Here is a 15287-nt window from a genome sequence, read left to right on the forward strand (position 1 = left end):
GGAGTGCGATGGGACTGGGAGCAGCAGCCTGGTACATGCTATACGTCAGAGAATGCTTCATGCGTAACTAGAGCTGATGTAATGGTACAGACCAACCTTCTGTCAAGGAGCATCTGCTCATTCACCTACTCCGAATTCTAGATACAAGATATACAGACAACAGCAGAAATCAACATTTTATACCCTTCAGCTAACAGAAAATGTTGGGATCATGACTAAGCATGGGAACTGTACAGGAAAAAAGGGACAAAGCATGATCCATACTCCAATCTACTCCAGCTTTTAATATTCATAGTTGTGAAAATTATTCTCAGTTATAAAATATTGCAAAATAAGCTGTTAGAGAGGACTAATTTTATAGTGGGATATTTTGAAAACTAATCATCATAACACAACTGAATTTCTACTTGATGTTACTCATGATTAGAGAGATCCTGAAAATTAGAGGAGTGGATGGTAAGGAAGAATGCAAAGTAATCCTTCTGTCCTGAGAGTCTGTTGTGGAAAAAAGGCATCTGGCGGTGAGCTGAAGCTGCAGAGGTGTTCCATCGTGCACACAAGGTAATTAAAGATTAAATTGTGGACATGCTGCTGAGAGGCTTGAGACGGAGCATCACTAGTGGGGCCTGGATGCTGCTGGGCAGAGGAAGCTGGCCCTGGCTAAACGCAGCAGATTCCACGTGAAGCCTGGGCACAGGGTCACAGTGGAGAAGCTCTCACATGGATTTGTTCATGTTTATGAAATGTGGCATCTTGACATTCCCATTACATTTGTGTTGCAAGTTTGAACTCCCTAAGGATTCACCAAGAAGCAGGACTACACAGGAAAACTTTTGCAGCCCTTAGAGATCAAGGACTGACTTTGTAAGGTAGTTTTAAATTACAGAATCTCTACCAATGCAAAAGACACCCAGTTTTCAAAAGGTAAGACATTAAGGAGCAATGGGGAGTACTTGCTAATAGGCACTGACTACCCCAGCCATGCTTCTGGAGGCAGGAGTGTAAAGTCATTAAAACAAAAGGCAAAACTGATTGAAGTTAGCTTTATTCCAAAATATGTATAATTTACAGGACTAAGTGCTTCATTTGTGAACAAAACATTTCAATACTTGTGAATAACTTACTAATAGCTTTGTGTAACACTTCAGTTTCCAACAGAGGGAAATATGAAACAGCATTTTGGCACAAGTTTTTCTCTGCATGCATTAATATACTTAAAAGTTTCACAATTACTAGGACAACATTCCTTCTTTGGGATTGTCACTTGTAAAGTAGGTCTAAGAAATGAATGCTGCTCATTGCAAGTTTACTGGCTTAAATAGCAAGAATTAAACACGGACATCCTTTGAAAACTAAAGTTGTCCACCTGATCGAGATCCCACCAGCGATGGGAAGAAAAATATTTTAAGGACATTTCTCAGCCTTATTAACTCACACATGCTTTGGGAAACACTCAGCCATGAGATTTATTACTCATCCATTCCAAATAGTTACAAGTTTAAATGAGATCATAGTCAGGTGTTGGAATTCTGTAAGCTGAAAAATATATGGCTATCTTCCATATCTAGCTTTATCGCAGATGTGCCTGCAAGTACCTGTAGGCAGCAGTTCTGTCAATCCAGCTCTGCATGCGGTGCCTGGAGCAGGCACATAAAGCACAAGTTGTTGTGAAACGGAGGTTGTACAGTTTACATCATCATGGGTCATCTATTATATTCATTGCTAGTTACGCTGAAGATACTGCTGTAAAGCCAAGACATGAAAGAGAATCAGAAGCAAAAGACTTCTGTTATTTTACTTCAGGAGGTTCCACTGTTTCAGGCTGTCTGATTTCATTTTCGGTGAAGCGGAAGAGTCACGCACGCAAATACAAATATACCCTCAACCTGACTGCAAGGCAACGCAGCACGGAACGGTGTAGTCCTTGGTTCTGTTCATTGCATAGCAATGGCATTTTAAATGAGAAAATCCAGTAGTGCTCTAAGCAGCACACCCTTCTAGCACACAGTTAAATTCACATCAACAGTTTAAAAACAACAAAAGGAACAGAAAATAGACATTTGCACCATGCATTGGAGCTTGCTATGGCTAAACAACCATGTCCTCATAGTGTTCACACAAAGTGATGGCGCGAAGTCTGTTCACAGCGGGCCTGTTCTATTAGGAACACAAGCACAGCAGCACCTTAAACCAAGCGTGAATGACAAAGCTAACAAGGCCCAGAATGTTAACATTTTGGTGTGGATGTATTTGGAACAGTGAACTGTACATTAAGATAATATTTTTAAAAAACAATACATCAGAAATAGATTAAAGCAAAAGAAGCTGTACAACCTTTATGATAAAGGCAGGTACATTTGGTTCACCTCTGAGTCGTCATTTCAGTAACAGATATTCTCTTGCAAGTTGAGCACCTTCTGTTGATCCAGGACATATTTTGTTAGTCCTATCAACTTATCTGTGAAATGCTAGTGAAAAACCCCTGATACTGTAAGATCCAAAGCCTGCCAACATGTACATCTTTACCCAACCTCACAGAAACTCGATTCAGATCTGACTAAGCACATAAGCATGTGTTGGCAGGATAAGGATTCACAGCAGTGCAAGGCAGTTATCTTTCTTTGTTCTGTTGCTCTACACAATCAAGGTACACATGACTAACAGGGAAATGCAGCCTTTTGTTTTCAACAGAAAAAATGACTCTGTGTGTGCCTTGGAATAAGAATTTGTAACAAGTGTTAGTTTCCTACATTAAGTTACAGACACTGATTGAATTGTTCATAACTAGACAAGGTCTCCCAAGGCTTGAGTTACAGCTGTTTCATTTACAGCTACAGTATATATAAATTTTGTAAGATTTTGTATCCTTTGGAAGAAAAAACTTCTAGACACAAACAGCTTTGCATAGCTAAGAATACATAGTGTAAGTAAACTCTGACTTTAACCTATCAGTTTCTCTAGACTGGGAGTATGATTCCCTCCATACCTAAAAACAGAAAGAAGCATTTACAAGCACAATAGCAGAAGTAGATGCAAATAAAGCCAAAAGTAGCAGAAACATACATCTACTGTCATACAAACTTTTAGCATTGTGACAAACACGAAGGCAACAAGACAGACCTCTCATCTTTCAGCTCGTTCGTGTTTATGTTCTCACAGAATGCATGTCCCAGATTTGATATGTTTCATTTGATTTTTTGTATCAACCTGAAGATGCAACATTACTAGAAAAATACTGTGCTAGAATACATTAACCTAATTTTGTCATTTATCTTAATTCTCAGTTTCAAAGTACGTAGGTAAATAAGGTTCATTCGTATCTTCAGATGAAACAGAATCACAAGTGATGCCTTCCTTTTTGAATACATCCCAGCTTTAAGATCAGAACTCTAGACATTGTGAAACCTGGGTGTAGACTCTCCCCAAAGCCAAATTACTGTATTCCCTGGGAAAACTGCTTGATTCCTTTCTGCAGTTTCTTCAGCCAAAGACTAGAAGCATCTGAACTCGCACCCAGAAATGCCTAAAACTTAAACAGGCAACACAGCTGTGGTTTCAGGGTCAAAGTAAAAGCAGAGATGCTTACCACATCTGTGTGTTAACTATGGCAATTTAAAGAGCAGTAGGAAGAGACAAAATTAAAAGTGTTGCTCATTTTCAAGAACACAAGCTGGCTGCAATGGATGAGTAACTGAACTCCCACATCTGAGTTGAGGATATGAAGCACAAAGCATAGTGAGTCTTCAAAAACTAAGGCTTGAATGTACATTGGTGATGAGCCATCCAGTAAACAGGCAGCCGACACCTCTCACAATGGAGGAGTAAAGCCCATGACAGGCCCAGGAATTTGACACAGAGGTTTCTTTTCATTTAAGGTAACAGAAACTAAACCTGCTTGGGACAAAAGCAGAGGCCTACATTTTACAGGTATTATAGTAAGAGATAAAAATGAGTTAAGGCCAAATTCCAACATACATTCACAACTGGCTTAATTTTTTTTTCTTACCAATGAAAAATACTGCAAACAATGGTATAAGGGGTAAGATGAAACGTTTTTTCTCTGAAAAATCAGTTTGTTTGAATTTCACTATACTCAGAAAACCTCTCTAAAATCTGCAGGAACTGAGGCCTGCAGATCAATGTGCAAAAGCAAGTTACAGCTGTTCTGACCAGGTTTCTGGGATTCCAACTGTTTTTGGAAGCACAAAGTCCAAAAACAGGACTCTACGTGAGTGTTTCAGAGAATTTAACTTCCCATTTCTAAAGGTTTCTATTAAGGTAATAGAGGTATAAACCACTGTAACATTTCTCAACTTTCATCTTAATAGAGCTAAGAGAACTTCAGCAAGAAGAAATTATTCCAGTCTTTGAGGCACACACATTGTAACATTTGCATCTTACAGTCAGAAATAATTTAAGCAAATCCCTCCTGAAGACTCTAAAAATGGTAGTCCCATTTATTACACTAGCTAAAAGGATGATATACTAATTTTCCCTATAATTATGTATTCCAAGTTCTTTTCCTACCCTTCAAAGGGCATCAGTGCCACTCAGGAAAAAAAAAAAAAAGTACTACTGTCTACATATTTTAAATTATAAATATATTCAACAATTCCAAGAGTCTATATCTAGTGTTGGACAGGTATTTGAAAAATACCCACTTATTCAGGAGAAAGAGCTGCGAAGGCATAAAGTAAAAGAAGACAATACAGCTTATTATGTTTATGTCGGATTTCAAATACAAGCTACTAAAAAAAGTAAACAGAAGTAGCTTACACTAATAGAATCCTCCCCGTAAGTTCAGGGAAGCATCTGAGTTGGACAGGTCAGAGTTTTGGTCCAGCACATTGGAACCTTATACATAAGCCAGGAACAGAGATATACACAGAACCACTTTGTAAGTTCTTCCACTTAAATGAAAGCAGCATCAGCTTTCTGAAGAAGTTTGAGGAAAAAACATAGGCACCACATAATATTTTTCAAGGTTCAAATGTACATTAACAAGTTACAGTCCTCCCCCCATTTACAGACACTTAGCTTATGTAATGTTACATACGCAACAGGACCTTCAGCATGAGAAGCCTCTTGGGCCAACTGCTCACAACTACATTCAATGATGCAAAGCGGATATCTTGGTCAATTTGCCTCTCCCACCCCAATAACTTAATTTCAAAGCACAGGAAAGAGTTCTGTTCCGTAGTGCTCAATGGCTGGGCTTGGCAGAGCTCTGGAACAAGGAGCACAGCTCTTCACAGGTCTGTGTTTCTACTGAGCTGAATTGGGACTCCATTGTATTCCAGGCCAAGTCAGCCAAAAGAAAGTCATCCATTGCTGTCTGCGTCTCGTTGCTGGTGAGGAACAGACTCCCCAGATTCTCGAAGCAGCTATCCATAGTCTGTGTTTCAGCACTACTGAGCTGGACTTTGCTTTCCATGTTCTGAGTAGGTATATTTTTAGTAGTCGGATACACTTCTGTCTGGGTTTCCGTATCAGATGAGTCAGTACTCATGGAGAAACTAGACTGCTTCAGAATACTTCCTAAAGGCAGATGGGTATTACTGTCCAAGAAGAAATTCAAGTCTGTCTGTGTCTGTGTATCAAACATCTCCAAACCTAAGAAGTTAGAATTTCCTCGGCAGCTATACGATTGAGTGGCACTGTCTGAAAATAAGAAATCAGTCTGAGTTTCAATGTCCAGTGACTCCAAAACTGGCTCAGAGTTCAGGGTACCAAGCTCACTCTCTTCAGTCTGAGTTTGGATATTGGATGCTGAAAAGAACTCTTCAATGTCAAAGTCTATTCCTGTGTTCTGTGATGGACCAGATGGCAGATGTGTATCAGCATTAGAACTTGTCTGAGACAAAAGGCCGCGATTATCCAGTGTCTGGCCAGACATATTTCCTGAAAAGATGTTTTCCAGATCACTTAGTAGGTCCATTGTCTGGGTTTGATTATCTGTTGTATTTTGAGGTGGAAGTATGTTAGTCTGTGTATTGAAGCTGATAAGGGATTCAGACTTCACCGTATCTTGACTCAGGCTCTTGCAATTACTCCTTTGCAGCAAGGTTTGATCTATATTTGCAGGCATTAAGCTGTTTTCTGGAAGTTCAATGTGAGTAGAAACATTATATGACGGATGAACATTGTCAAAGATGTCCGAGCACATCACAGCCTGGTCCATCTGCACTCTGCCATCCAGCGAGTCCTGTGTCCTACTGGTTTGAGTCTCTCTAGAAACGCCACATGTTGGGAAACAAACCTGACTAAATGCATCAGTCTGAGCAGCTATGGATGAAGTTAGTTTGGAAGCAGGCAGCAGCGTCTGTGTTTGTACACTGATGGGTAACGAAACCTGTGAACTGAACGACAGATCCGTCTGAGAGCAAGAGGATACAGAAGAATTGGGAGTCCAGGCTGCAGCCGGTACAAAGTTCTGTGAAATACAAGATAGGTCAGTCTGTATATTTATTGAAGAAATTTTATTCTTGGGACAAACATTGCCCAGCTCTTGCCTCGTGTTATTTGATGCAACTTTATCCAAGTCAACTTGTACCCCAGTACTTACTGGTTCATGATCACCAGAATTTGTCACCTTTGAAACAGGCATACTATCTTTAAATACAAGTGTTTCTGCCTCCAGTGCTGGAATCAGAATTCCTATAGATTGAGGCAATAAATGAACAGTACTTACAACTGAACCGTGATTATCAACAGCTACTACAGCAGGTTTGACAGCAGAGTCTGTTGCAGATACATACACAGGCAGGGGAGCCAGCTGCATCACTGGAAGTTTAACCAAAGCCATCTTGGGCTTTGGTAAAAGCATCTTGGGTGTACATTTTGGCTGCATTTGGTTCGTGAAGTTAGAACTGCGGGAACCTTCAAGAGAGGCCACTAGTTTCACTTCCGAGGACTCCAGTTCCTGAGTGCCAGGATTATTGTTGTGTGTATTGATGAATGGTTCGTTTGCTTTCTCTGCCAACTGCTGATTATGGACGGAGCTTTCCATTTTTCTTTTCTTACTAGGAGGATCCCTGTAAACATGAGATTAATAATTTACACTCCTTTCAAGCACAAAACATCTGCTTTCCATTGTTTTGAGTCATTGCATTGAAAACAGAAACTGAAGTCACAGATGAGGTTGGATATGAGAAGACAACTAATCCCGATTAAAACATAAAAAGACTCCACGAACTTCAGTTTTGTAAAATTTCATTCCTAATTTTAAAAAAAAGGCTACCTCTTTCATGGAGACCTATTTCTAAATGTAGGTAGAATTTTAGATGGCTTCTTCCCCTTTGTACACTAAGGACTCCGATTTGAAGATGTTTAATTTGTTACTTTGCTGCTAACTCAGATTGAGCATTGAAGGTCAAAATTAGTGTTCAGGTAAAGGTCTCTCATAGAAACTGAAGATACAATTAGCACTGCTTCAAAATTAAGTTTTGCATCTCCAAGACAGGATAGGCCTCAGGAAACACATTACCCTTTATGAAATAGATGTACACCTTAAGACAACTATAAATCTAAAAATGCATATATAGGCATTTAAAAAAAATCCACTAATACTCACAAAGATGACTGACCTATAAAAGAAAAGACATTGAACTTCAATCCACACCACAGTTATCAGCTGTAAACATTTCTGAGTCATCTCTACTGTCAGAGTACTGTAAAAGCAACAAGAGCCAGAAGCATTTATGCCATGCAAGGCAGGGTCACCAGTACTATCACACTGACAGTACTTTCTGTTTTATATGTGGGGAAACTTGATCTTATTGATTAGACAATCATCATTGCCTCCAGCAAAACAGGAACTACTAAAAGCAACAGAACAAAGAAACTGCAAACTGCTTTATAGCTAAAACAACGTGAGCCTATTTCCAACATAATCAACAGAAAGGAGACAAAAAGCCAGTACATGCGAGACAGAGGACTTGGTGATGATCATTACTTAACTGTTCACTTTTACCTGTGTTCTGCAGGAATTTCGTGGCCAGTTCTGTAAATATGAGACAGTAATGCTGTTCTGCTGGCATAAGGGCACCCACAAGTACACTGGAAAGTCTTGCCACAGACCTCTATGTGCCGTTTCAAATACCATTCTGTACCATAGGAGTTACTACACTTATCACATTTGTGCTTCTTTTCAGCATGCATTTTCATAAAGTGCTAGAATACACAATGAAAAGTAAACATCAGCCTTTAGCTAAGATAAAAAAAAGAAATCAAGTTTAGGGGAGACATTAATATTTGCATTTTTTTAGTTGTTAAATAGCACAGAAGAGTAAAATTAAATCTCTTTGAAAAGTCTCATTAGAATAAGTTAAAAGCTTAAAGAAATCAACAGAAAGAATTTAAAGTTTGCAAATCTGTTTGTGCTACATGCATCTTAAAAGACAGTTAAACATTCAGGTGTCCTAACACTATTGGAGGTTTCCTATGGACATTAATAAATCTATAGATAAACCTTGCCAAAGAGCATAGTAAGTATACGTTGCAACACGTGCACACTCCTCAAGATCTACAACTGAGTAAATGGCCTCAAGTCAAACAGGTCAACTTCAGAGCAAACACCAGAATTTTTCCTTTTCTAAGTGCCAGCCACTCAACTCCCATGGTCTCCCCAGGTTATCAGAGGTAACCAACAGCAGAAGAGTGCTTTTTTACTCACTTATGCAGAAACAAGGCTTACATGTTTGCTTCAACAGGCAAACAAATGCATTTTGATACTAAAGTAGATAAAAACTCTTAACTCTTGACCACTTCAAAAGTAGTTTAAAAGCATCAGCCATATTTTAAACCTTTGTTAGTTGCTACTGTGATCTTTTTCCCTCCCCCGCTTCGATCGTTCTCCATCTTTTTGATTTGTGGAGGGGGCTGTCTTCTAGTTTAGCAGAACATACTGGCATCTGCCTGAGCAAAAGGTTTGAGTCCTCTAATATCAACATGCAAATTCATTAACCATATGGCCATGTGGGGTTTCTGCATACAATTCTCCAACTTCTGGATATAAGTTGGGGAGCTTTGCTCGTATCTGAATGTAAAAGTGCACACTCTTTGGAGCAGAGACAGCCAGGACCAAATCAGTATGAAAATAATACTCTAGGAAATAGGAATACCTGTTTTACAAGAGAAAACTGAGAAAATGGTCTGTTTGGTCCTCTAGGACAGCCTTCAATAGGACAGCAGTAGAATTTCTGTGAAGTTTTCAAACCTTTCCTTGTTGGCGCATTAAGTTTTCCATCCTGAAAAAGAACCAATTGAGAAGTTGACAATTCTACAGGTTTGCATATTAAAGCCAACACTGAATACAAATCAACTTCAGCTCACAGAGTTTACACACCCCGATGAGTTGAAGACACTTTCCCAAGTGATTTGAAAGTTCAAATGGAATTTTCCACCTATGTGACACTACGTTGCAAATATACCATCAAAACTACCAAGTGAAATCACAACAAGCTCTATAGAGCAGTGTTACCGTACTTTTACGCGCTGCCCCCAGTCAATTATAACCACCTTTTGTGTTATTTGAGCCAAAAGCTTTCCCCACAGATACTGCACTACACTGCCAATTCAATGTGGTTTTACTTGTTAGCAGCACAGCCTACTCGAAGCTCCATTAAAATTAGCCACACACTGTGTAACATAACACTGCCCTGACGCTGGAATTCCACTGGCATGATTTAGAGTTTACTTGTAATAAAATGAAAAACGCCAAGTACACTCTGCCACTTAATTCAGATCATAAACCACATCTCACTTAAGCCTATGAAGATAACAACTGGTATGCTAATTCTGAACCTCCAAACATTAAATGGTTGCTATACCTGCGCTTTCATGTGATCTGCCTTCAGTGACCATCACACATACACAACAGAAGTAACAGAACATGCTCAAAAAGGACCTAAAAAATACGTATTAAAACACACACCCTAGTGGGATTTTCCAGATTGTTCAACCACATAGAATCTATTTCTACTGAGGACACAACCATGGAAACCAGACAAGACCTGTCCCTCTAGGCACATCCTATCTGAAAGAGTCTCAGTGGAAACACCAGGCAACTGTGTCTAAGCAAAAAATTAAACGTGAACTATTAAAATCTGATGCTCAGACTAGACGTGAGTGCCCTTACAAGCGGATACCAAGTAGGAGGCCAACCAAGTCCTCAGAGCCAGTGACAGCAGTCCACGATGGCATCCCAAGATAATTATTCAGGGGAGAATCACCAGAGCGTGCCCTGTTTGAGCTCTGCACCTGATTTTCTGTAGCATGAGCACAGTGACAGTGAGCACAGTAAGTGGCAGAATGTTGATTTTACAGCAGTCACTCCCTAGCTACCTTCCCTGGGCAGATCTCCAGCTGCTTTGTGTTTATACAAGTTAGACCAAACATAAAGAATCCACAAAGCACAAATCATCCCATGTGAAGCAAACAGAAAATATGTACCTTAACAAAGGGGTTCCCTGCTCACACCTCCAATTCTTACCTACCTACAGTTAGTCACAACCTTCCGTGTTCTGAGCTTTTGAACTGCTCATTTCATCCACACATCAGCAATATCGTGAAGCAGATGAGTGAGACACTTAAACGATTTGGGTTTTCCTCAAATCGTCTCTCAATCTAAGATACTTTTGTAAAACGTATTCCCTTCAAGCAACGTTTCAATTGTATTTCCACACACTCAACACTGCTACCTGCTGACATGGCCACAAGTTCATTTTTGTTCGTAACACACCATACTCAAAGAAGTGAAGTTTGGAGCCTCTTGACCAAACTTATCAGCTGCCATTTCATCACAAAACACTGGGGTAATTCTCCAAAAAGGGAGTTTTCATGTAATGTTTTAACCTTCTAAGCATCTCTAGGTACAGCAGTTTTCCCCATGGACAAATGATTCATAAACAGGCCTGGTTTATCTCTGCTGAATAACTACTGTGATTATTCTTCTGCTTCTGAGAGTCACCCAACAGGAACATGACCCAAAGAAATCCGGTTGTTCCAGCCCAACTACCCCCAGTTACACTTTTTAACCCTGAGTTTACCCAGAAACACTTTGACCAGATGCCAGTCTCCAAGTCTTCAGGAGAAAAAAAGATTTGCCTTTAAGTCAAAACTATGGTTGGTCTCTCCCACTGCAGAAAAATCAATATGCTTAGTAAGCGACAATTTGAGTTACTTTTTCTAAGAAAGAAGTTATTCTAAGTGTGTTATATTTACTGTCACAACCCAACGAAATACATGGTAATATGGGAAATATGTTCAGGCACTTAGGAGGTAAACCATAGTCAGGTTATTTAAAACTACTTAACTACTAAAGGTATAGAATAACACCAAGTGTTTAAATGCTATATAAACATGAGTAAAATGCTTTTTTAAACAGCTGCAACATAGATTTTCAAGGCACAAATCACAACAAATTTGTTGTGACAAGTTGAAAGATACTCTACACATATAAGTAACCCTATCCAGACAGTAATCTTGTTTTGACCCTCTTCAAAGTCTTCCAGGCTCTAAATGATTAATTTGATATCTTAAAAACCCGTCTGGCCAGTCACATTTCAGATGTTCTCACAAGTTCTTTCCTTGTATGTCTGATTTTACTTCCCATATTTCTGCAGTAGCCACCCACCACAATTATCGTTAGATATTTGTTCAATTAACTTCACACAACGCAGACACTTGTGTTGTGAGGAATCTGGCACTGGACAGGGTTTGTGGCAACAACATAGAAAATGGAAAGTAACAACCCTGGCTACAGATTTAGTCAAGGTGAACTTAGTGACGTCTTGCTTTCCTGAAACAGCAAGGCTTACTCCAAAGGATTAATTTAAAACAATAAGTTACTGTAGACTGTAGCCAACTATTTAAAACACTTTTTTTTTTTTTTTCCCCAGCAGAAGATCATGCATTTCTTAACTAAGCAGCATGGAGAGAAATGCCTTTATTCTTATTATGAAAACTATCATTGTAGTGTAATATTTGCATGTGGGTAACCTACCCTTTCCAGTTCAGCACTGACCACAGCCCTGCTGCTATCACAGGAATCCACAGAATCCTTTCCTTTACATGAACTCCTCTAGCTTCATTTTTCAGCTACACAGAAGTCTTCCTCTTCCCCTTCTCCCCATAAAACAATAGAGAGACCAAAGAATTTTAAAAAAACCCAAGCCTAATATATTCAGTGCCAGTTTGCATCCACTGTTCTCATTTTTTATTGGCTTAGTTAAACTAAGGAGCCAGAAAATGAACATTTGTATATCAGCACTTCATCATATCTTCTTTCGTTTGGCCAAACAAGACAAATTCTTTTAATGTCCCTTTGTCAGACACCCTTGCCATTCATCCCCCTTAGAAGCCCTTTTCTACACCTCTTCTGCTTTCATTTTAGCTTATTTAAATCAGATTTCTACCCTACTGCAGTGACAGAATATCCTTCTGACATATTTTAGGGCTGCCCTTCTCACAGCAGCATTACCCTAAGTGCTCATACACATATGACCAAATAGCTTTTGCAAGTGTTATTTCTGCTACAAACCAGGACTGATCAAATTGTTATCACTTCACAAGATTCTAACCTGGTACTACTGCACTTGACTCTGTTTTCACAGGGAAATTTTGCTTTCCTATGTACATGTGCTTTCTCTGCAGCAACAAGACCTCATAGTTTCTAGTATCAAAAGATCCTACTAGTGCAACTTTTATTAATCAAAATTAACCAAGTTAACCTCCCTTCTCTTCAGCACTATGTTCTCTCCTTTCCCAGTAGCTTCTTACCGTCTCATTTAGAAAGCTGCCTCTTCACTAATTCCTCATGTTTCACTAACAAATGCAATCTACAAAATGATTTTTGTCTGCACAATCGGTTATCTCTTAAAAGGAAATACTAGTATGAAAATGTTAGTCTGAGTCCATCTCTTTCTGGAGAGACAGAGTAACACACACCTAGATATATATCTTTTTACCTTCACATCTTTATCCTTTCATTCAAGATGCTTTGTTGAGCCATACATAATACTGAAGATACTTTATCTAAAACATAGTACAGAAAAATTAGCCTCAATAACATTTTTCTCTCAACTACAATGCCCTTGGAATATGTCAAATGTTCCTGAAAACCTGCATCCATCCATGTTCCAGTATTTATCACAAAATTTAGTAATTATGAGTGAGAAATATGTTAAAATTCTACAAGGCACCAATAGTTAACAGCTATCTAGGCAACTGGTGAGAAAGCAGCATTTCCTCACCCATCACAGCCCAAACACGGGTTACAGAACCCACCAGCCGCAGTCCTCGCTGGCTGCTGCATATCCTCAGCGTACAAGCTCACAACCAAAATAACCGTCTGCTGAATCCAAATGAACATTTTTAACTTCTGTTGTACCTCCACTCACACACAGAGGTGAGATATAACACATAACACCCACAAAATCTTTTCGTGCATACTAGGAAATGAAATAAAACAATCAGAGATGGGAGATGCTTGAAACTATTTGCTTTTGTTCATCATCAATGACCATCTGTAACACACACTTTATTCTGCAATTAGCCATTTCACAAAACAACTATGTTTATTGTTTGCCCACTGGGGCTGCACTTTCAGAATGCAGCTCTGAATGCTCCTATTTCCAGGAATAGGACTTGTCCTTACACACTTGGCATTATGATTTTGAGAACAGGGTATCTTTCTGAAAGGCCCACGCTCAAATCCACGCTTGCCGAGCCATGGCTCTCCTCCTCCCCAGAACACGCTGCGTTTTCCCAGAGCACTATGGTAATGAGGGCTTGTTTCCAAAATGGCATCCACCTAGAGCTTTTTTTGGCTCAGACACTTTTAAAAAACAAACAAAACCCCCAGCATAACAGCACTCAGGGTTCGGATTATGATGGTTTGCCAACTGCTAAGAGTAGGAGATGCAGCATTTTTGTACAGCACCTCACAAGCAGGGGTACAGAGTCCTCCTGCTGCGAAACAAGTGATAAGCAAGTGAGATAACAGACGCTGAGCACCAAAGAACTTTAAACTGCTCTAGTTACGTTTAATCCCGGTACAAAATCGGTTATTTTCTGTAAGCAATGGTAGTGGAATTCCCAAGAGGACTGCTCGGGCTGCGCACACTCACTCGTGTATTTACACATACGCCGGCACAGGCTTTTCGCGTGGGGGATATTTAAATAAGAGACGAGGAGAAACGTGTCGTTATCCCCACGTGGAACAACCCCCTACCCCGGTCTCGCGATGCTCCCCAAACCAAAGCCCAGTAAAGCCAAACGCCGCCGCCCCCCCGGCCGGTCCCCAGCCCCCGAGCCTTTCCGAGCGGGAGCGGGTCCCCTCACCCGCCGCAGCCGGCGGCCCGCGGCTCGGGGCGACGCCTCGCAGGGGCGGGGGCGAGGCCGGAGCTCCCGTAGGACCCCCGGTGGCTTCGGCCCGGAGCTCCCCGTCACGGAGCCCCCCAGCGCGCGGGGCGGAGCGGGAGGGAGGCGCCCGGCCCGGGCTGACCGCGCGACGGGCTCGAGGCGGTACCTGGAGCGGGTGGGCCTTGCTGAGGTGCATGTTGAGGGCCGGGCTGTTGGGCAGCACCTTGCCGCAGCCGGGCACCGTGCACAGGATGTTGGTCCGCACTTGGGACAGCTCTGTCACCGTGGGCCGCACCAACTCGCCGGCGGGCGGCAGGTCCCCCACGGGCACAGGGGCGGGCGCCGGGGGCCGCCCCAACCCCCCGCCACGCCGCCCGGCTGCTGCCGCCGCCATGTTGCTGTCAGCTGCTCGGCCCCCCCACTTCCGGGAGCGGCCGCCAATAGGCAGGGCCGTTGTTGAATATTCAGCAGGCGCCTGGCGCGGCCACGCCCCCCTACGTCGACGTCGCGGGTGCTGGGAGGGGAGGGGAAGCGCCGGAGCGGCCGCCTCAGCGAGCGGGACGGGGAGGGGTGAACGATTTCAGGGAAAAATGAACAATAACGGTGTAGACAGCACACGGAGCTTATAGAATCATAGAATGTCAGGGGTTGGAAGGGACCTCGAAAGATCACCCCGTCCAATCCCCCCGCCGGAGCAGGAACACCCAGATGAGGTTACACAGGAAGGTGTCCAGGCGTCCTGCAGAGGAGACTTCAGAACCCCCCTGGGCAGCCTGTTCCAGGCTCTGGCACTGGCAAGAAGTTTCCAATTTCCTGTGTTCCAGTTTGTACCCATTGCCCCTTGTCCTACCATTGGTTGTCACCGAGAAGAGCCTGGCTCCATCCTCCTGACACTCACCCTTTACATATTGATAATCATTAAT

General features: G+C 41.5%; 1 protein-coding gene across 2 annotated transcripts; it reads right to left on the reverse strand.

The window, feature by feature from the left end:
• Positions 1 to 1029: 1029 nt before the first annotated feature.
• On the reverse strand, positions 1030 to 14777 carry ATMIN (ATM interactor). 2 transcript variants are annotated; one of them, XM_065848179.2, is made up of 4 exons: positions 14531 to 14777; positions 9123 to 9248; positions 7973 to 8172; positions 1030 to 7034 (listed from the first exon to the last, which is right to left on the reverse strand). In XM_065848179.2, the coding sequence occupies exons 1-4, from the start codon at positions 14756 to 14758 to the stop codon at positions 5204 to 5206; spliced, it is 2385 nt and encodes a 794-aa protein (XP_065704251.1). In that variant the 5' UTR covers positions 14759 to 14777; the 3' UTR covers positions 1030 to 5203. The 2 variants fall into 2 exon arrangements, with proteins under 2 accessions (XP_065704251.1, XP_071670283.1); XM_071814182.1 differs by lacking the exon at positions 14531 to 14777 and adding an exon at positions 14344 to 14453.
• Between the last annotated feature and the right edge of the window lie 510 nt (positions 14778 to 15287).

The sequence above is a fragment of the Patagioenas fasciata genome, chromosome 13, assembly GCF_037038585.1.
Source record: "Patagioenas fasciata isolate bPatFas1 chromosome 13, bPatFas1.hap1, whole genome shotgun sequence".
Lineage (NCBI taxonomy): Eukaryota > Metazoa > Chordata > Aves > Columbiformes > Columbidae > Patagioenas > Patagioenas fasciata.

Coding starts and splice junctions, on each gene's coding strand:
- ATMIN (XM_065848179.2), bottom strand. CDS start 14,758: ATGGCGGCGGCAGCAGCCGGGCGGCGTGGCGGGGGGTTGGGGCGGCCC. Junction 8,173..9,122: donor AGTTTTCTCTTGTAAAACAG/GTATTCCTATTT, acceptor TGTGTATTCTAG/CACTTTATGAAAATGCATGC. Junction 7,035..7,972: donor GAAATTCCTGCAGAACACAG/GTAAAAGTGAAC, acceptor TCATGTTTACAG/GGATCCTCCTAGTAAGAAAA.